The sequence below is a fragment of the Rhincodon typus genome, chromosome 12 (assembly GCF_021869965.1).
Source record: "Rhincodon typus isolate 14 chromosome 12, sRhiTyp1.1, whole genome shotgun sequence".
Classification (NCBI taxonomy): Eukaryota; Metazoa; Chordata; class Chondrichthyes; order Orectolobiformes; family Rhincodontidae; genus Rhincodon; species Rhincodon typus.
The window spans coordinates 62,907,014-62,929,740 of NC_063343.1; the positions used below are offsets into that span (position 1 = coordinate 62,907,014).

The 22,727-nt window shown below is 42.5% G+C and overlaps 2 protein-coding genes across 2 annotated transcripts in view; both read left to right on the top strand.

Annotated features, from left to right (window-relative positions):
• LOC109927679 (fms related receptor tyrosine kinase 4) overlaps positions 1-22,727 on the top strand; it is a 183,642-nt gene that overhangs the window by 142,167 nt on the left and 18,748 nt on the right. The window lies entirely within an intron of this gene.
• On the top strand, positions 2,175-11,740 carry LOC125484550 (vascular endothelial growth factor receptor 3-like). The gene is made up of 5 exons (XM_048603789.1): positions 2,175-2,274; positions 3,857-3,996; positions 5,228-5,348; positions 6,158-6,243; positions 8,620-11,740. Exons 1-5 carry the CDS (start codon positions 2,179-2,181, stop codon positions 8,828-8,830), a joined length of 654 nt encoding a protein of 217 aa, XP_048459746.1. The 5' UTR covers positions 2,175-2,178; the 3' UTR covers positions 8,831-11,740.

The window sequence follows — 22,727 nt, forward strand, 5'->3', positions numbered from 1 at the left end:
TCAGCTTTCCTGCTCCTCTGATGCTGCTCGGCCTGCTGTGTTCATCCAGCTCTACACCTTGTTATCTCTTATGACAGGAATTATATTTCTCGAAGGATCGTGAATCTGTGGAATTCACCATGCCAGAGTGCAGTGGGCGCCGGGATACTGAATAAATTTAAGGAAGAGACAGACAGATTTTTAAAGGGTTAAAAAGTTTTGAGGAGCAGACGGAAAAGTGGAGTTGAAGCCGCAATGGGATCATATTAAATGCTTGATGCTTGAAGGGCTGAATTGCGTACTCCTGCTCCTAGGTCTTATGTTCTTACGTACTCTGCCTACCTTGGGATTGTTTGACAGGATTGTAGAGAGAATATCATTCAGCATCTGATCTGTTCTGTAATTGCTTTCTGAGTCAGGAGACAAGTGGGTTTAGAAACTTAAGCACAAAGTCTCAACTGACATTCACAGTGCAGTATTGAGCAAATACTGCACTGATAGTGTCTTCTCTCTGCTCTCCATGATCCAATGAGGCTACTCAAAGGAGATTAATGGAAGTTCCCTCAGTCTCTTGGCTAATATTTATTCCTTCACTTCATGTCATTAAAATAGAATTTTGTAAATATAGTGATTAATCACATTGTTGTTTGTGGGAACATGCAGTGTGTAAATTGGTTGCTGCAATTCCTACATCATCAAAACAGTATTTATTTGACCAGGAAAGATTTTGGCCCATCTTTGGATTGTAAAGCTGAGTGTTTTCAAGACAGAGATTAATAGACCTTTTACAGTAAGGAATTGTGAGATATAAGAAGAGAATATGAAAGTGGTGGTGGAACCTGTGGATTTGAGATAGACAATCAGTTATGTTCTTCTTAAATGACAGAACTAGCCTCATCGTGTGAATGGTCTACTCCTGTTCCTATTTCTTATTGTTTTATATAAAAGGCACTATGCAAATGCAAAATCCATCCTTATGAACATGTCTTATCAGCAAACTGTAATTTCCACATCTGAAAATTTTAAAATTAAGTCATTAGTAGAGAGAATCTAACCATTGCTTCTTGACATTCCATGTACCATCACTGAATCCTCCATATCAAAATCCTGGGGGTTACCAGAAACTAAACCGGACTAGCCATATAAATACTGTGGCTACAAGAGCAGGTCAGAGGGAAGGAATCCTGCAATGAGTAACTCACCTCCTTTTTATATAGAATCCCCACAGTTTGGAAACAGGCCATTCAGCCCAACAAGTCCACCCCAACCCTCCAAAGAGCATCCCACCCAGATCTATTCCCCTACCCTGCTTCTGTAACCCTGCATTTCCCATGGCTAACATACCTAACCTATACATCCCTCAACACTATGGATAATTTAGCATGGCCAATTCACCTAACTTGCACATCTTTGTACTGTGGGAGGAAACCAGAGCACCCGCAGGCATGGAAACCCATGCAGGCATGGGGAAAATGTGCAAATTCCACACAGACAGTTGCCTGAGGACGGAATCGAACCCGGGTCCCTGGTGCTGTGAGGTAGCAGTGCTAACCACTGAGCCGCCATGCTGCCCATGCTTTCTCCCTAAAGTCTGTCCATCATCTACAAGTTACAAGTCAGACATGCGATAGAATGTTCCTACCGGCCTGGCTGTTGCAGCTGCAACAACATTCAAAATGTTTGACACCACAAAGCAGCTCACATGATTGGCAATGCATTCACAAACATGCACACCCTCCCTCTCTGACATTCAGTGATAACAATGGACTGTACTGCAACAACTCAACAAAGCTCCTTAGACAGCACTTTCCAAACCCATGATGACTACCAATTAGAAGGATAAGGGCAGCAGATGCGTTGGAGAAGGCAAGTTCCCCTCTGAAGCACTCACCATCCAGACTTAGAAACGTATTGCCGTTCCTTCAGTGACACTGGGTCAAAATCCCAAAATTCCCTTCCTAATAGCACTGTGGGTGTGTCTACACCAACTGGACTGCAACAGTTCAAAAAGGCAGCTCACCACTGCTTTGTCAAGGGCAACAAGGGATGGATAATAAATGCTAGCTCAGCCAGTGATGCCCACATCCCAAGAAGGAATTTAAAAAAAAGTCTTTTCCTTGAAGAAAAAATTTCTTGGAAGGTCTTGATCATCTTTTGTTGACTAACAAGTGAATTAATTGCTTTGGCAGCTATCGTATAATGCTGAGCACCTGGCAAGGGGAACCGAAAGACAGGCCAACCTTCTCTGATCTTGTGGAGCTCCTTGGAGATCTGTTACAAGCCAATGTCCAACAGGTGAGCCACCTGAACTACTTCACCCCATCACTTATGATCACACCTGGATCAGTGAACTTTTTGAGTATAATTGCTAGTGCCATTTGATAGGGCACTGGTAGGTCAAAATAATTCTCTTTAACAAAAATTCACTCAAGGTGCTGAATTTGTTTCCTGTGTCTAGGTTCATTGGGATTTCCCCTCATTGCTTCCAAGCCTCAAGGTAAAATTAAAATGCCTCATCCAAATTGCTACTCTGTAGACCACTGGGTTCAGCAAGGCGTCAGAGCCTAAGGTCAATCTATTGCCAATCACTTCCATTTCTGCTTCCCCCCCGCCCAAGTAGCACTTTCTGGACTGTGATCAGGAAGGGGAACCCTGCTAGCATTGCCCTTGAGAAAATTAACTAACTCATAAGAAATAGTTTGTGAGAAGTCAGAGGAACAGGTGACAATGAAATGCTTCCCAAAGCTTTCCATGTTTGCAACTATCCATAACAACAGCACAATGGTGAAAATATGACCTCTTCATGGATTTAAGTTCCATTCCAGAGTTTTTTTTTTATTTGCTTTCATTGTCTCATGTCACTGACTAGGCCACCATGTATTGCCCATCCCATTTGGCCTTTGAGAAGTTAGAGGTGGTAGGTAAACCCACAGTGCTGTTAGAAAGGGATTTCTAGGATTTTGACCCAGCGGCAGTGAAGGAATGGCTGTATGTTCAGAGAATGAGTAGCTTGGAGGGGAACCTGCAGCATCTCATGAATCTATTGCCATTGCCCTTCTCCATAGTATAAGACATGGGTTTGGAAAGTAATGTTGAAGCAGGCTTGGTGTGTTATGCATTGCACCTTGTAGATGTACACATTTCTACCATGATGCTGCAGTGGAGGAGGGAGTGAATGCTTACGATGGTGGACAGGGATTTGTCCTGGATGGCTTTGAAATTCTTGAGTGCTGATCAGAGCATTATAACTCTAGGGCAACACTATCAATGGAATAAATGCTAGCTTTGCAATTGACACCCACATTCCAAGAAACCTAAGACTTTTCTGTCTGTTTTACTTACGCAGTGGGGCAGTCACAAGCTGAATCTGGAAAGGATCTTTAATCATTTTCTTAGGTTTGCACTGTACCTCTGGAGAAATAATTTAAAATCCACAGGAATCCTCCTGCCATCTGGAACAACACAAGAGAGACAGACATAACCTTTTGAATTATTAATTGCATTTACATCCTTATCTCATGACATTTCCATTGCAGAACAAACTCTGAGGAAATGCTGCCCTGTGTCTCAAAAGTACAATTAAACCACGGCCCCATTTACACCCTCAGCTGGTTAGCAAAGGTCCAACACTCACTATTTTGAAAAAGAGGGAGTTCTCCCCAGTGCTCTGGGTCATCCCTCAACCAACGTGACTAGAAAAACAGACTATCTGATCACTGTCATATTGCTACTGGTGGCATCTTGCTCTGTACAGATTGGCTGCCATGGTTCCACAATTTCAACAGTGACTACACTTCAAAAGTGACTTTGAAGCACTTTGGTATGTCCCGAGATTGTATAAGATGGTATATAAATGCCAGTTTGTCTTTTCATTTAGGATGGGAAAGACTACATTCCTCTCAGTATGTTGCAGTGTACAGAAGACGACTTGTGTTTTTCCCAGCCGCATTCATCCATGTCTCATGGAGATGATAAAGGGTCTAAATCAAGATTACGATGTGACAGTATAGGACCCAGGTAAGTGGTGGACAAAAACGTTTGTATATGATTGGCTAATTGCAGAAATACAGCCAACATCTGCAGTGCTCCACAACCTCAACCCTTATGCCACAGTACTCTCCTCCTGGAAATGTCTGCTTCAGTACCCAAGATCATGCATCCCAGTTTCCATGTATTCTGAGGCTCCCACCAGTAACACCACCCCACCCAACTCAGCACCTGCAGAATCTGATACCAACATTCAGAGATCCCAGCTCCCACCCCAGTGCATTACCACAACAGGACACCCTATCGGTCTCTAGTATCGTCAGACTGCAGTACTCTGCACCCTCAGATCCCTACAATCTAATAGTACCTAGGACTCCTTCTAACAGCAGACTTCAGTAATTAACCCAAGACTCTCAGATTTCAACCCTTTCCTACACATCATACCTTGAGACTTCAGTTCCAGCAGATCCTGTCACTATCCCCAGCACTTCCTGATCTCAGGAAACATCCTGTCCCACTGATACCAGTGCAATGATACCAGAATCTATCAAACTATCCATAGTTGTTGCACAATGCCTCAGCACACTCCCCTCCAGTGCAACATACATTCACACTAGCAATGTTACATCAATACCACCACCAGCCCTACACACCTGCCAGCCTTCAGCTCGAGACAAATACAGGCTTCCAGGTCTGTGTAGGCTGATTTTGATTTAACTTATTTATTGTAGTCATCTGTACCTAAGTACAGTGAAGGGCTTTGCTGGTGAGCAGTATAGGCAGATCATAGCAAGAAAGGACATACAGATCATTGACTTTGTTGAGATTCAAATTTGAGTGCAGAGTATGTTGAAGGATGGGTGCTGGAGTATGATTTGCATTGAGGGTAGTGCTGGAATGAGGTCTTTATTGTGGTTGCTTAATGGAGTGATATTTGTGTCGATGGTGGGTGCCATTTACATTGAGAATGAGGTTTGTGTTGTGGTTGGGGGCTGCAATGAGATTTGTAAAGAGACTGGCTGCTGGAATGAGATTTGTATTGAGGGTGGATGCTGGACTGTGATTTGGATTGAGGGTGGTGCTGCTAGAGTGAGATTTGTGTTGAGGGTGGATGCTGGAGTGAGATTTGCAATGTGGGTGAGTGCTGGAATGCAGGTTGTGTTGAAGGTGGATCTTGCAATACCATATACATTGAGGGTTGGTGCTGGAGTGTGGTTTGTGTTGACCAACACTTGAATCACTAGAATTTATTTCTCTGCAGATACTATAACTGTGTCTCTTTTTCTGGACATATAACTGGAGAGAGTCAGATTAAGTGCCCTTCAAGAGTGAAAACATTTGAAGATGTCCCATTGGAAGAGACAATGAAGACCATGCAAAATGTGAGTAATCCATGTTCTCCCAAATCCAGGTTAATACTTCATCCCTTTATGGCCTCTTTCCTTCCTGCATCCTACTAACTCCCCTCCTCCTGCAAAATGGAATGCTTCTTGCCATATCATGCCTTACTAAATGGATTGGTATTGACCAATAGATTCTGATAGATGCCCCTATATTGTCTCAGAAAAATGCCTTTTAAAATCCTGATCCATTATGATAAAGGTGCCTTAAGGTTGGTCTGTGTTAGAATAGTGTATCTCAGAGGGGCCTAGTGGTGATGAAGTTGCTGCAATGTCTCAGTTTGCCCTTGGTTTAAAGAGGTGGGAATGAATCTTCAGCCAGGGTTCCTAACTGGAATGTGGTCCTGGTTATCCAATGGGAATAAGATCAAGCAACACTTGGACAAAGAGGTCAATGGAAGGGCCCCTAAGCCATTTGGAACTGTAAATGAGTAAGAGCAAGATAGCCAACGAAATAGAACCCTTTGACTTTGATAGAAAAGAAATTTAAACACTAGGAGAGTCTGATTCACCATCAGCTGTTATGTGCTACCAGTAGAGACCAATTTCATCTCCATTAATCCGATACCTGTTTGCAAATTTTCAGCCTGTTATATCAATGACATAATTATCTCTTTTGAGCACCAGTTTTTAGATAAAAATAGATTTGAAAATGTAACCTGTGAATCCCACTGTGATACATTGAACCCAAACTGCTTTGCTAAGAAGATCACTGCCGAAACATTGCTGCCTTATTTTTGCAGTGCTACTGTTGCAATTTAATTTCCATTCCCTGCCAACCTTTATTTCAGGACAACCAGACAGACAGTGGGATGGTCCTGGCATCTGAAGAGCTTGAGAAGATAGAGACCAAGCATAAAAAACAAATGGTGTTCAGGTGAGGTGCAGATAGTATGGAGGGGAGGTGTCTCCTTGGTGCATGCATTCCATTGTCTAACTGTTTCAAAAACCACTGCCAAGCTCACCCAGTTGAAAAGCTGTTGCTATTCATTTTTTTTCCATTCCCTACGCTGTGGAACAGAACGTGTTGCAATATAGACATTGAGTATCAGGACAAAGCAGCCCGCTTGATTGACACCACATCCACAAGATGCACCCTGTCCACTACTGACACTCAGTAGAAGCAATGTGTACTATCTCCAAGATGCATTGCAGAAATTCACCAAAGATCCTAAGACAGCATCTTCCAAACCTACAACCACTTCAATCTAGAAGGACAGGAGCACCAGAAGTATGGGAAAACCATCAGCTGCAAGATCCCCCCAGAAGCCACTCACCATCCTGACTTGGAAATATACTGTCATTCCTTCACTGTCGCTGAGTCAAAATCCTGGAATTCCCCCCATGGACATTGTGGGTCAATCTACAGCATGTGGACTGCGGTGGTTCAAAAAGGCAGCTCACCACCACCTTCTCAAAGGCAATTAGTGATGGACGGTAAAAGCTGGCCCAGCCAGCAATGCCCACATCCCATGAGTGAACAAAAAGATACAAAGTAAAGGTCCATCCACATCAAACACTCCCAGAAAAGGTACAGCACATGGTTAAAAACAGAGTCAAGCTTTCTTTACACTGTCCCCCTCAAACACTCCGGGTACAGGTCCAGCATGAGGTTAGATATTTAGCAAAGCACCACCTAGACAGTGCCCATCAAACACTAAAGTAAAAGAAAGAATTGCAGATGCTGGAGATCTGACACAAAAACAGAAATTGCTAGAAAAACTCAGCAATTCTGATGAAGAGTCTCCTGACTTGAAATGTTAACTCTGTTTTCTTCCCACAGATGCTGCCAGATCTACTGAGTTTCTCCAGCAATTTCAGTTTTTATTCCCCATCAAACACTGTCAGGACAGGCAATAATACATGTATTCTTTTATACTGTATGAAGGAAGGGGTAAGGATTCAGCACTGAAAAAATTAATTTCATCATAGCCCAAATTTCACAAAGTCAACCTACTTATGCCTAACTGTAAACAAAAGAACTGCACATGTGGGAAATCAAGTGTTCTGAAGAAGGGTCACTGGACCCAAAACGTTAGTTGTGATTTCTCTCCACAGATGCTGCCAGACCTGCTGAGTTTTTAAAGCAATTTCTGTTTTTGCTACTTATGCCTATATTATCTGCTATTCTTAAAAAAAACTCTTTCAAAGAAAATCTGGATAAAATAACTGTTATTCAGCTATTATAGATAAGTTTGACTATGAGTCTCTCTTATTTGAGTCTCAGTTTCATAGAATAAGAGATACACGTTCTACAAATTAGTTATAGTCTGCTGTATTCAGGACAATTGCTAAAGAAATCTAAAGGTTAACCAATCACAACTGGCTGTTAAATAGGTTAAATATTTCACGTGTTTGGTGAAGCCCTCATCACAAAGTCCTCTTTCAAATTCCATTACTGCACAATGGGTCTGCCTACCAATATCCCTCTAACCAGGAATCTCTGATGTGATTTGTTATGTTATTGATTCTTAGGATGTGGGCATCACTTATAAGCCCACCACTTATTATCCATCCCTAACTGCCCTCATGAAGGAGGTGGTGAGTGATTTCCTGAACCATTGCAGCTCATGTGGCGTAGGGGGTACACCCATGTGCTTTTAGGGAGCAGGTCCCAGGATTCTGACCCAACAACAAAGTAACAGCCAATTATAAATCCTAGACAGGACGAGATGTGACTTAGAGGAAAGCTTGGAGTCGTTGGAGTATTCACGCACCTTCTGTTCTTGACCTTCCAAACTGTCAGAGATCATAAGTCAATCAAAGAGATGTCATCATTCAACAAGAACATTGCCCTACAAATGTGATTGTATGAGAAGAAGCAACCAACAAGATCATGTAAGAATAACTTTGTCATGAAACACCCCAAGAAGCCTCATATGAGGGGTATTAAACAGAAATTTGATACCGAACCACATAAAGGCCAGCTGAACAGGTGAACAAAATCATCAAAGAGGTAGATTTTAAGCAGCAATTTAAAGGAAGAGAGAGGAATAAAGGAGTGGACAGATTTAGGGAGGAAATTCCAGGACCCAAGTAGCTAAAGGCATGGCCACCAATGGATACAAAATTTGTGTGTGTGTGTGTGTGTGTGTGTGTGTGTTTGTGTGTGTGTGTGTATGTGTGTGTGTGTGTGTGTGTCTGTGTATGTGCACATGTGCGCATACGTGCATGTGGACAGCAATGACACCTCATCCCGTTTCAATCTTTAGGCCTGCAATTTAACTCATGTTCATTTCTTCTTTCATGATAGAAAACCTTCAAGTAAACACACAGACGTGGTCTCGGAGTTTTGCAGACAGCCAGATAGGTGTAGATGCAGATCAGCCCTGCATTCTGAGGCCTCAGGGCAGACCATTCACAGCAATGACTATGGACACCTCTTGCACGGTGCTCAGGAGCATGAGGGATGGAGTACACAGCCCATGGATCCCATTAGTCCAGAAAGCACCTCCAGCTTCTAGTACCCAACTCCCATGTGAAGAATTTCCACAGGACTTATAGTTCACTGTACCAGTCCAATGCATAATTTTAGACTTTGCTCAAAGAATATCTTGCTCACTGTAAACAGGTCTTCAACTGCAAGTGACATGAAGTGACTAACTATCAAGCAAACCAAGGAGGTGGAATTTCAGCTATCTTCCCAGTTGCAAAAATTCAGTTGTTGTACAAACTGTCCAATTTTCAATTGCTGTTATTTACCTGCAAATGGAGGCTTGGCTGTTTCTACAACTAGCTGGCTGGGAATAAGTTTGAAACCTACCCCAACTGTGTTGGAGGACTTTAGCTTTCCCAAAAAGAAACTATATATAACCAGATTTATAATTACGACATTATTCAAAGAATCCTTTTGAAAGTCTGTTGTTTCCTTTTTTACATTTTTTTCTCTAGTTTTATTGTCAATTCACTAGAAATCTGTGTATTTTGACACTACGATATAAAAAATAATAGAATTTAACAATGAACATTTAAAAGTTGCTTGTATACAGGTTCCTTATACACTGGGGTCAGGGCAGGAATACCCAAATCATCAGTGTCCACCATTTATTGTGAAATTGTTAATGTTTGTATAAAGAACGTCTGTGTGATTTTGTATTAAGCAGTGAGCAACCGAAATCTTCCCTCCTTGAGAATATTCAAGTAATTTCCTTTCTGAAATGTTAAGGTTTAGATATTCAGATGTTCAATGTTTGTGTCCAAGACAGTCTCACTCTTTCCCTACAAGAATCCCTTTCAGCTGAGTGCCACATTCCCCAAATCTGTACCTGTGCTATCAATTTACTGGACTGTCTGACACTGTCTGCTAAACTACAGAACAGACGTCAATACACAGAAAAGAATATGCATATCTGCAGTGCTTTTCACAACCTCAGAGCATTCATTGGCTAGCAAAGTACTTGGGGAGTATTTTTGAAATGTAGTAATTATAATAGCTTAGGCAGTGCAGCAGCCAATTTATAAGCAGCAGAGGGGTTGATGACCAGATGATTTTTCTTTTTAATATCGGTTGATGGATGACTATTAGCCAGCACATTGTGGTTGGGGGATCTCCCCTACTCTTCTTCAAAACCCACATTGTGCTCCTGTCTAACAATGATCCAAGCTGTGCACCTATCCAACCACAACTACCGACTGCTGTCCTGTCTAGCCACAACTCTAGACTGATCTCCAATCTAGCTGAGACTCCAGACTGCCTCTCCAATCTAGCTGCAACTCCAAGCTACTGACCTCTCTAGCTATGATCCCAGGCTGTTCTTCAGTCAGTTACTTCATATTTCTCTCTGATCTCACCACAATCCAGACTGCTATCCAATCTAGTTGTGACCCTAGATTGCTGCCCAGTCTAGCTGCAACTCTATACTGCTGTTCGGTCTAACTGTGACCCCACACTGCTGTCCAATCAAGCTGTGGTCCCAGACTGCTCATCAGTCTAGCTGTGGCCCCAGACTGCTCATCAGTCTAGCTGTGGCCCCAGACTGCTCATCAGTCTAACTGTGACCCCACACTGCTGTCCAATATAGCTGTGACCCCAGGCTGCTCTTCAGTCTAGATGTGACTCCAGATTTCTCGCCAATCTGGCTGTGACCCCAAACTGTCCTCCTAGGTAGCCATGACTTCATGCTGTATTTCCATCCATCCATGACGCCAAGCTGTGTTCCCAATGAGCTGGGACCCAGACTGAATTCCTGTCTAGCCTCAAACCTGGACTATATCGATCTCCTACCTTGCTAATGTCTCCACCAACAACAAAATCGTGGAAAATTACCTATTAATTTATAAACCCGAAATATCAGATTTCTGATGCAAAGGGAATATTAGGGAGTTCAATTTTCTTGGTGTCATCATGCTTTTTTGTGATTTGTTTTATTCATCATAGCATCTTGTTTCATTCCTGTAATGTACCCAACTCAGGTAAAACATTCCCATCCCTTGTATTCATAATCTTTACTCTTACACCCATAAAAATATTACACAAACAACATAATAAGCAAATTAATCAATGTGAATATTACTGGGAGGAGAGAGGAGGGATGAGAAGGGAGAAGAGGAGAGTGATCGTTCTGTGCATTTCATGTCAACTGGTTTTTAACTTTCTGTTGAAAAGCGAGGAATTCTATTGATTTAAGTGACTGAGATTGTGGTTTATAAATGCTTCCGTCTTCTTGTTGAAACTGATACTTTGATTGCTAACTCTGGGCAGTTTGCCTGCTCTTTAGAGAAATGTGATACTCTGAAATATCATTAATTATTATATATAATGACTTGTATTTACATCAAGCTTTTAACGTAGCAAAATGTAGCAAGGTTCTGGATAGGAGCTCACCAAACGGAAGCTGAACTCTAAGCTCCATAAGGAATAAATAGGAAGGTGATTGAATGCTTGCTGAAAGAGCTATGTTTTTAAGGAATATCTCCAAGGAGGGAGCTGGTGAGAATTTCAAGGTTAAAGTCTGAAGGACTGTAGGAGGTTACAGAGCTAGGGAGGGCAAAGCCATGTAGGGATTTGAACACAATGGCGAAGAGTTTAAAGTTGAGACGTCGCTGGATAGAGTGTAATGTGATATCTCTGTTACAGAGAGGACTATGGATCTGCTTTTCATTGTCTTAACACTGTCACCTGGGCTAACAGCGCATATTTTAATAGGTATCACCATCCTTACACCTCCAAGTACCTATCCACCTTGTGAGTTGTGACAGTGAACATTGACAGGCTGTTTGATTCCAGAGGGATCAATGCTGCTGAAGCTCATTTTGACCCTCATGCATTAATGCACATTCAGTGACACCTAGTTTGGGTTCCTCCAGGGTGACTCAGCTCCTGAACTTTGTTCAAAAGTGGCCAAAAGAGCTGATTTCCAGAGGTGAGGTGAGAGTGGCAGTCTTTGACATCAATGCTGCATTTAACTGACTGTAGCATTAAGGAGCCCCAGCAAAACTGGAATCAATGGGTATCAGGGGCAAACTCTTCATGGGCTGGAGTCATTCCTGGCACATAGGTGGTGGTTTTGGCTGTTAGAGGTCAGTAATCTCAGCTTCAGGACATCTCTGCAGGAATTCCTCAGGGTAGTGTCCTGGCCCCAAACATTTTCAGCTGCTCCATCAGTGAACTTCACTTGATCATAAAGTCAGAAGTAGAAATATTCGTCAATGATAGCACAATGTTCCGCAACATTCACAACTCCTCAGATACTGAAGCAGTCTATTTTCAAATGCAACAAGATCTGGACAATATCTGAGGTTGGGCTGACAAGTGGCAAGTAGCCAATGCTAGGCAATAGCCATCACCAATGAGACAATCTAACCACTGCCCTTAATATTCAATGTTACCATCACTGATTACCCCATTCTAACCATCCTTGAGGTTACCATTGACCAGAAACTCAATTGGACTTGCCACATAAGCACAATGGCTACAAGAACAGGTCGGAGACAAGGAATACTGCGGTGAGTAATTCACCTCCTGACTCCCCAAAGCCTGTCCAACATCTACAAGGCACAAGACAGGAGTGTGATAGATTACTAACCACTTTTTTGGACTAGGGCAATTCCAACAACACTCAAGGACCATCCAGGACAAAGCAGCTCACTTGATTGGCACCACATCCACAAATATCCACTCCTTTCACTGCCCACACACAATATCAGCCGTGTGTATTATCTACAAGATGCACTGCAGAAAATCAGCATCTTCCAAATCCACAATCACTTCCATCTAAAAGGACAAGGGCACCAGATATATGGGAACACCACCAACTGCAAGTTCCCCTCCAAGCCACTCATCATCCTGATGTAAAAATATATCGCCATTCCTTCAATGTCACAAGGTTGAAAGCCAGGAATGTCCCCCTTAATGACATTGTAGGTCAACTTACAGAATGTGCATTGCAGCGGTTCAACAAGGCAGCTCACCATCACCTTCTCATGGGCAACTAGGGACAGGCAATAAATGCTGGCCAGCCAGCGATGCCCACATCCAATGAGTGAACAAAATAGAACATCAAAGCACTCACACGCATAGACTAACAAACAGTTGCACACACATTCAAACTATGCAGTTTAATCCAATGATTCTATGATTGGCTGCAGGCTCTGTGGTGAAAATACGGGTAAAGTGAAGTTAAAGCTATAGTCAAGTGAGTTAAAAGAGAAGATTCTTAAACCTTCTCAGTGATTTCGATTTTATAGTTGCTCTAACAAGCAAGAACAATGGTTCTGAAGCTGGTGGAACTGAAGGACAATCATGGACAGCTTTAGGTTTAACTAATTGACCACCTACTTTTGAACATAAAAGAACTTTTAAATGCAGAAAACGTCCATTTAGCCCACTGGACGTCAGGCTAAACAAGCCTGACCTTTTTAGAAAAAAAACTAGAAAAAAACCTGACCATTTTAGATTTGGTCAACCTTAGGTCCTGACCTAATCCCTCACCCTCACCTATTCCTCAATACTACCTTCTCACCAAATTGGTGAACCAGACCTTGCTGTTTCATATGCTTTAATCCACAATTGTATTTTGACCATGGTTAGTTGCTAGTTCCCTCTAGCCTTCAATTTGAGCCACCTGAGTCCATTCACAAAACAATCTCATTGTGACATCCACACTTTGCCCCCATAATTAGTTTTATGAATGAATTTTCAGTTGTTAGCAGGTCAGCTACTTTGAATTTGATCACTGAATTGCTGCTGATTTACTTAATGATATCCCGTTCATTGTTATCACATATCTCTATTTATTAACTGGAAATGCTACTGAGGAAAACTTGCAATAACATTTAAAGATGGGATCACAATAAGAAGGTCTGTAAATTTTCATTCACTGGCAAAACTGCACTGCAACCTCACTAATTCCCTCTCTTTCATCAAAAAAAAAATGAGATTTCTCCTATTAAATTTCCTCTTATTTCTCTTGAACTCAAAAAGCTCCAACATGCATTGCTCCATTTCCAGGTATTATTAACCTGCTGATATCAACATTCCTGTCCCTAATCTGATTCATTTTCAGGTACTCTGGATGGTGGAACCTCCACCTCCCTTAATCTTCCCTTCAAACTCTGGAGCCTCTTCTCCTCCCTCAGTCTCCATTACTAACTGTGAAACTCCTTACGTCTCTAAGCTTTCCTTCAATTGATAGATTTTGGGAATCTGAAACCGGTGTCATGTAACCCCAACATAATGCTCGGATTCAGAGCTGGACTTTCACTGCAAACCATTTCAATCAAACAGGGGCATTTAAAGCTGAAATGCTGTAGTGGTGTTGTGAATATATCCTGCAGTTTTCCCATCTTCAGGTGTTATTTGGTAACACTTTTTATATTTTTGTTGTGTATCTCTTTGGTGTTTTTGAAGGGATTTCTGTCACAATCACTAAAGCCACAGCTATTGTTTACAGTTACATTAATAATAAAGGGGGGATAAATCAGTACAGATCACGTGTGTGAGGAGATGATATCCCATTTATAGGAGGAATTGCTAAGAAATAAAATATTACACTGAGATTTCATCTACATTTAACTATTTACAGCATAGTAAACACTTTGTGTTTGTGTGTGTGTGTGTGTGTGTGTGTGTGTGTGTGTGTGATGTTTATTGTACATAGCATATTTTGTAAAACCGAATATGAAATGTTTCCAAGACATGTATAACATACAGAAATAAATCACTGCTTTGATAGTGGAAGTGTGAGGAACCTCACGTCATGGTTTACTTTGCACTGAGCCAGATTTTGTTTGTATTCAGATTTTGAAAACAATTTGATTGGCCAACCAGCTTTTGTTCCAAACTGGTGAAAAATCAAATTGACAACGTACTTCATTAGATTTTATTTTCCTTCTTCCTTGCTGTAGTCCTCTCCAAAGTTGGCCAATCACTTCAAAATGGGTTGCACTGGATTAACACTAAAAAGGACTCTTGACCTCACCTCTTCTTTGCTATCGGGTCTCATTCCTTGAATCTTCTAGAATCCTGAAATCATAATTCTAAGCTTTGAATTTGTTCAATAATTGAGTTTCCGCAGCTGTCTAGGATAGACCAAACCAAAGATTTTCAGCTGGGTGAGTAAAAATATTCCTCCTTATCTGTCCTATAGGATTGACCCTTTAGTTCTAGACTGTCTAACCAAATGAATCGAACTTCTCATCATCTATCCTACAAAGCCCCCTCAGAATTTTGAATGTTTCGTTAAGATTGCCATTCTATGAATCTATACTGATTTTAATCAACCTTTTCAGATAGCCACCTCAACCCTACAACCAATCAGGCATTGTGCCAAACGAAAGGTAATAAATTGTTGGGAATACATATTTATATTTAAGGACTATCTGAGAAAAACTGGAAGATGCTTAACTATTCAGCCATTCTCTGGATTGAAAAGGGTTTTACCATGTGATTTCTTGGAAACTGAGGTCAACAATTTAATTTGTGCTGTAAAACACCTTTCTAAACTTGAAATCAAGTGACTTTGGAGAAACAACTAAGCAACGCTTTCAAGGAAATAAGGGATGGTGTTTGTTGTCTTAATTACTGAGAAAAATCTGACTTTAAGAGGACTAGGGCCACCTAGGCTAATGGTTGCCTGGATTTAGAGTTCTACTCTGCAGACCCAGAAGTCACTGTAAAGAAGACACTCCTGAGGCTGTAGGACTTTGTCCTGAAATGTTTTTCTCTGTCTCTGGAAACCTGATAGAGTTTCCAAATACTAAAATTTCTACCTGGTAAACTTTCAACAGTGGCATAAGACTCCATTTTAGAGACTCAAGTCTAAATTGATATTAAAATGGACATTTTCCATTAATCTACAGCTGTTAGCAAATCAGCTTCGTTGACAGGAAATTCAGTGGATGTGAGAAGTTATCACGTTATTTTTTGTTTCTGTGTCCTTGGTTTTGTTTTGTTTTGTTTTTCCCTTTTTCCATTTGAAAGAAAATTATTTGTGCAGAGACTTTTTTGTTGTGAGTGTGTCTGCACATGGGATTAAGGGAATATAGTTTTAATTCTGAATCATAGTTTAAGTGTCAATCAGAGTTTACCACTTGATTTAAGAATAAATTTTGTTCATAATAAATGGATTGTTTTGAGTTCATTAGAGAAGCCTGGTGACATTTGTTTTATTCTGCATAATAGCACTAAAAAGAAACCATTGGCCATCTTGGTTATTCATTTAACATATTTGCTGTAATAGTGTGACTGTTGGAGTAGGGGAGCTTGAACACCAGTGCACCTCGTCCGTCACAGTCATTACAATGTCCTTCCATAGTTACGGAGATCAAAATTCCACACCATGCTTCATGTGTCGTCTCACTAAAGCCCTGTTCAATTTTAGAACATTCTCATTTTATACTCCAACCCACTTGCAATAAAGGCCAAACTGTAGTTTGCCTTTCATAATTGATGGTTGCAGTTGATCTTGTACACGAACACCAAAATCTCTCTGAACAACGCTGAAAGATTTCTCACTAGCTAAAGTGTTCTGACTTTCATTTTACTTACCAAAGTGAACAACCTCACATTCTGCTTCATCTAATTGCTCATTCATTATCCTGTCTAGAGCCTTTTGTGGCCTTTTTGCATTCTCTTCACAGTTTACTGTCTCATCAGCTTTGTATCATTAGCACATCTGGTTGCGTTACTCTTAATCCCTTCATCTAAGTACTTAACATAGATTATTACTGAGGGACCATCAGGGATTCTTGTTACATCCCACTAGTTTGAGTTTACTAGTTTGAAAATACTCCATTTAGCTCTAGTCTCTTCTTTCCATGGACTGTTTCTCTTTGCACAGATGCTGCCAGTCCTGCTGAGTTTCTCCAACATTCTTTTTATAGAATTCAGCCCCTCGAGACTGTCAACCATTTCAATGAAATCATGACTGATCTGTGGTATAATTCCATATACTTTCCTTTGACCCATATCCCTTAAAACCTTTGCCTAACAAAGAAAACCTAGCTCAGATTTAAAATTAACAACTGATAACAAATACTTACTTATCTCAGATTTAAAATTAACACCAAAGTTTGCGGAAGAGAGTTCCAAATATCTACCCTTTGTGTATAGAAGTTCTTCCTAACCTCTCTCCTGTATGGTCTGGCCCTAATTCTCAGCCCAAGCCCCCTAGTTCTAGAATCCCTAACCAGTGGAAATAGTTTATTTTTATCTATTCCATCTTTTCCAGTTAATACCTTGAAGTCTTCAATCAGATTACCATTTAACCTTCCAAATTCTAGATAAAACAGGCCTAATTTGGATAATCTCTCTCATTGGAATTAACCCCTGAAATCCAGGTATTATTGTTGCACATCCTCCAAGATCAATATATCCTTTCTAAGGTGTGATGCCCAGGTCTGCTTGTGGTACTCCAAGTTGGTCTAGCCAGGGTTTTATATAATTGCAACATAACTTCTGCATTCTTGCAGTCCAGTCCTCTAGATATAAAGGCCAGCATTCCACTAGCTTTCTTGATTACTTTCCATGCTTGGTCATGACATTTTAAAGATCAATGCAACTGAATCCCCAGAATTAAAATTAGAATATGAGAATATCCTTTATTGTCATGTGTACTCAAGTACAGGAGTACAGTGAAAAGGATTACAATGTCGCCTCTTACGCCACCATTTTAGGTACAAGTCTTGGACACAAAAAAGAGGAATAAAAAAGGAAAGTAGTTGCATTACTTTACAGTGCTTCATAATATAAGTTAGAAAGAAGACATAGTTAGAAAGGGTAGACATTACAGTCAGATAACAAAATTACAAATAAAATTACATTGCAGTAGTTCAGCGCAAGGGCTTCCACATGTGGTCTGACCATCCGCCCCAGACCCCAGTCCAACAAGTCCTGCTCTGCACCAAGCCTCCAGTCCACTCTGCACCTGCTCTCAGCTGCTCCAAGTTACATTTTCTCTGGGACTTGCTCCCCACGCTGGCCTCCACCCGGGACTGCTCCCCCCTACCGATCTCTGCTCTGGGACTCACTTCCCCGCACCAGCCACTCCCCGAGACTGCTTCCCCACACCGGCCTCCGCTCCAGGAGAAGATAGGTGGAGAGGAGACAGGCAGGTCAAAGAGGCGGGGATGGAGCCAGTGAAGGTGAGTGTAGGTGGGGAGTTAGGGAGGGGATAGGCCAGTCCCCACACTGGCCTCCACTCTGGGACTGCTTCCCCACACCGGCCTCCGCTCTGGGACTGCCTTCCCATGGCGGTCTCTGCTCCGGGACTGATTCCCCAAACCGGCCTCCGCTTTGAGACTACATCCCCTTGCCAGCTGCCATTCCATGACTGCTTCCTGGCCCCTGCTCCGGGATTCATTTCCAGGGTGAGCCATCTTCCCCTCCAGGTGAGTCCAAATCATTAGTTGGGGAAAAAACCTTAGAAAACGGGAAATAAGAGAGAAAAAAGAAAAATAACAGGTGGAGAATCTTGGGACATCCATTATATTTAACTTCATACCATCTAAACGTATCATGATCTATCCTTTTTCAGCCTAAATTAGATAACTCACACTTGCTTACATTGGACTCCATCTGCCAGTTTTGCCAACTTGCTTTGTCTATTGATTTCCCTTTGTAACATTATGCTATCATCTACACAGTCTACAATGTCGCCTAACTTTGTGTCATCAGCAAATTTGTATATATTACTTTTTATGCCATTATCCTAGGTGTTAATAAATAACGTGAATATTCGAGGCCCTAACATAGATCCTTGTGGAACACCACTGGTTACATCCTGCCCATTATCCCTACTTTCTGTTGCCTGCCACTTAATCAATTTCCCAGTCCAATCCTGTGGACATCTAAGATAACAAGGTGTAGAGCTGGATGAACACAGCAGGCCAAGCAGCATCAGAGGAGCAGGAAAGCTGACGTTTCGGACCTAGACCCTTCTTCAGAAATGGGGGAGGGGAAGGGAATTCTGAAATAAATAGGGAGAGAGGGGGAGGTGGATAGAAGATGGATAGAGGAGAAGATAGGTGGAGAGGAGACAGACAGGTCAAAGAGGCGGGGCTGGAGCCAGTAAAAGGTGAGTGCAGGTGGGGAGCTAGGAAGGGGATAGGCCAGTCCAGGGAGGACGGACAGGTCAAGGGGGCAGGATGAGGCTAGTAGGTAGGAGATGGGGGTGTGGCTTGAGGTGGGACGAGGGGATAGGTAGGAGGAAGGACAGGTTAGGGAGGCGGGGACAAGCTGGGCTGGTTTTGGGATGCGGTAGGGGGAGGGGAGATTTTGAAGCTTGTGAAGTCCACAATTTGTGTCGTTGGGCTGCAGGGTTCCCAAGCTGAATATGAGGTGCTGTTCCTTCAACCTTTGGGTGGCATCGTTGTGGCACTGCAGGAGGCCCAGGATGGACATTTGAGGAATGGAAGGGGGAGTTGAAATGGTTCGCGACTGGGAGGTGCAGTTGTTTAGTGCGAACCGAGTGTAGGTATTCCGCAAAGTGGTCCCCAAGCCTCCGCTTGGTTTCCCCGATGTAGAGGATGCCACACCGGGTACAGCGGATGCAGTATACCACATTGGCAGATGTGCAGGTGAACATCTGCTTGATGTGGAAAGTCTTCTTGGGGCCTGGGATGGGGGTGAGGGGTGAGGTGTAGGGGCAGGTGTAGCACTTCCTGCGGTTGCAGGGAAAAGTGCCCGATGTGGTGGGGCTGGAGGGGAGTGTGGAGCGGACAAGGGAGTCCCGGAAAGAGTGGTCCCTCCGGAAAGCAGACAAGGGTGGGGAGGGAAAAATGTCTTTGGTGGTGGGGTCGGATTGCAGATGGCGGAAGTGTCGGAGGATGATGCGTTGGATCCAGAGGTTGGTGGGGTGGTACGTGAGGACGAGGGGGATTCTGTTTTGGTTGTTATTGCGGGGAGGGGGTGTGAGGGATGCATTGCGGGAAATGCGGAAGACATGGTCGAGGGCGTTCTCGACCACTGAGGGGGGGGTGTTGCGGTCCTTGAAAACGAGGACATCTGAGATGTTTGGGAGTGGAATGTCTCATCCTGGGAGCAGATGTGGCGGAGGCGAAGGAATTGGGAATAGGGGATGGCATTTTTGCAGGAAGGTGGATGGGAGGAGGTGTATTCTAGGTAGCTGTGGGAGTCGTCGCGCTTGAAATGGATATCGGTTTCCAGGTGGACTTCAGAAACTTCAAAATCTCCCCTCCCCCTACCGCATCCCAAAACCAGCCCAGCTTGTCCCCGCCTCCCTAACCTGTCCTTCCTCCTACCTATCCCCTCATCCCACCTCAAGCTCCACCCCCTTCTCCTACCTACTAGCCTCATCCCGCCCCCTTGATCTGTCCGTCCTCCCTGGACTGACCTATCTCCTCCCTACCTCCCCACCTACACTCACCTTTACTGGCTCCATCCCCGCCTCTTTGACCTGTCTGTCTCCTCTCCACCTATCTTCTCCTCTATCCACCTCCCCCTCTCTCCCTATTTATTTCAGAATGCCCTTCCCCTCCCCCATTTCTGAAGAAGGGTCTACGCCCGAAACGTCAGCCTTCCTGCTCCTCTGATGCTGCTTGGCCTGCTGTGTTCATCCAGCTCTACACCTTGCTATCTCAGATTTTCCAGCATCTGCAGTTTCTACTATCTCCGTGGACATCTACTTTAGTTAACAGTCTCTTATGTGGGACTTTATTTAAATGACTTCTGGAAATGCATATAAACAGCATCCATAGACAGTAGTCTGTCCACAACCTTAGTCACCTCTTCAAAAATTCAATGAGGTTTGTCAGATAGAACCTACCTGTTACAAATCCATGCTGGCTTTCCCTGATTAACTGAAAATTTTCAAGACGTTCAATTGATTACATCTCCAACAATTTCCCCACCACAGACATTAAGCTAACTGGTCTGTAATTCCCTGGTTTTTCCCTTTCACCCTTCTTAGGAAGCAGAGTGACACGTGCAATTTTCCAGTCAAGAGGGATGACTCCTGTATCTAAAAGAATACAGTTAGGGCATCTACAATGTGCACCCCTACTTTCTTTAACACCCTCAGGTGGAAACTGTCATATCCTAGAGGATTTTTCACTCCTTAGTTCCATCAATTTCCTCATTACCGATGTTTTATTCATATTAATTTTATTCAGTCCCTGTCCCCGACTCACTATTAACTTCCTCAGGACATCCAGCAGGCTATCCTCCTTTTCTAAAACAAAAAAAAACAAAGAACTGTGGATGCTGTAAATCAGAAACAATCAGAAATTGTTGGGAAAACTCAACAGGTCAGGCAGCATCTGCCGAGAGAAAACAGAGTTAACGTTTTGGGTCCAGTGACCGTTCTTAAGAAGTGGGCCTGAAACATTAACTCTGCTTTCTCTCCAAAAATGCTGCCTGACCTGTTGAGTTTTTACAGCAACTTCTGACATTGTTTCTTCCTTTTCTACTGTAAATAATGAGGCAAATTAATTATTCAACATGTCTGCCATTTCCCCATAGTCATTGACAATATTCCCACTTTCAGTCTTCAGTCAGCAAACATTGCTCCAGATCACATGCCTTCCATTTATGTAACTATAAAATTTCTTCTTGTTGATTGTAATGCCCCTGACAAGTTTTCTTTCATAATCCCTTTTAGTAGCTCTTATAAGCTGCTTTGTGGCTCTTTGTTAGTCTTTGTATCTTTTATTTCCAGCAGGTTCTATGCTTTCCTTTGCATATTTGTAAGCCCTTTCTTTTAGTTTCATGCTGTCCCTTATCTCTTCAGTTGTCCACAGCTCTTCTTTTTGTGAATAGGAGTATTTCTCTCTCAGGGATAAAAACTGGTTTTGTGTTGTGTTAAATGTTTCTGAGGTAATATTGAACTTGTATATCATGATAGTTCAGCCTGAGCCAAAATGTTAGGAAGGATGTAAAGGTTTGGAGAAAGTGCAAGGAAAATTCAAGGGAAAGGTTCCAGAGATGATGCATTTCAGTTGTGATGATAGATTCAAAAAATTGGGATTGGTTTTATTGAAGAGGAGAAAGTGGAGAGGAATTCTGAAAGAAGTTTCCAAATCATTAAGAATCTGGACAAGGTAGATAGGGAGAAATGTTCCTACATATGAAAGGATCAAGAATGAGAAGGCACGGAGTTAAAATAATTGGCAAAAGAAGCAATTGCCACATGAAAAAAATCATCAATGAGGCGGTCCTAGCGCTGACTCATGGCTGCTGTGGCAGAGGTGAGTTTGGGTTCCCGGTTGCATCTGCATCCAATGCAGATTCATGGAGATGGTGGCAGGGGCGAGTTTGGGCCCAGTACGAGACCTGGAGGCACTGGCAGCAGCTGCATCGGCGAGGTGGGCCTGAAGCGGACACATGGCAGTGGCAGAGTCAAGTTTGGGCCGATGCGGTACCTGGCAGCAGAGGTGGCATCTGCATTGGTGAAGTTCAGCAGGGACTCAGTGGCGAGGGCATCGGTGGAGGCAAGATGGCACCGAAGAGTGGTGACTTTCATTCCAGCAGCAACGCAGCAAAGGAGTCTTGTGCCTGGCCACCAGGCCCATGGCCATGGCAGAGCACTTAACAAGAAGGACTGTAAAGTTGAATACTTTTTCTTCGTTTCTTTATTTTTCTGTCTTTATGTTCTATGTTTTGGTTTATTCTTCTGCGTTTTAAGATGGCGCTGGACAGGGGTGACACTATACAACATTTTTCACTGTATTTTGTAACAAAATACCCATGACAATAAACAAATAAATCCAATCAAACATTGCATAATGTACAGGGAAATTTTTTTTTGTAACTTGTAAAGGAGTGTTTTGTGATCAATGGGATTATACTTTTACAGTATGGCTAAAACTCTCAATTTGTGTTATAAGCAAAAAGATTCATTCGTTCTATTTAATCTTCTTTTGCTTAATAAATTTCTGTTTTTTTGTTAAAACAAAATCTGCAAC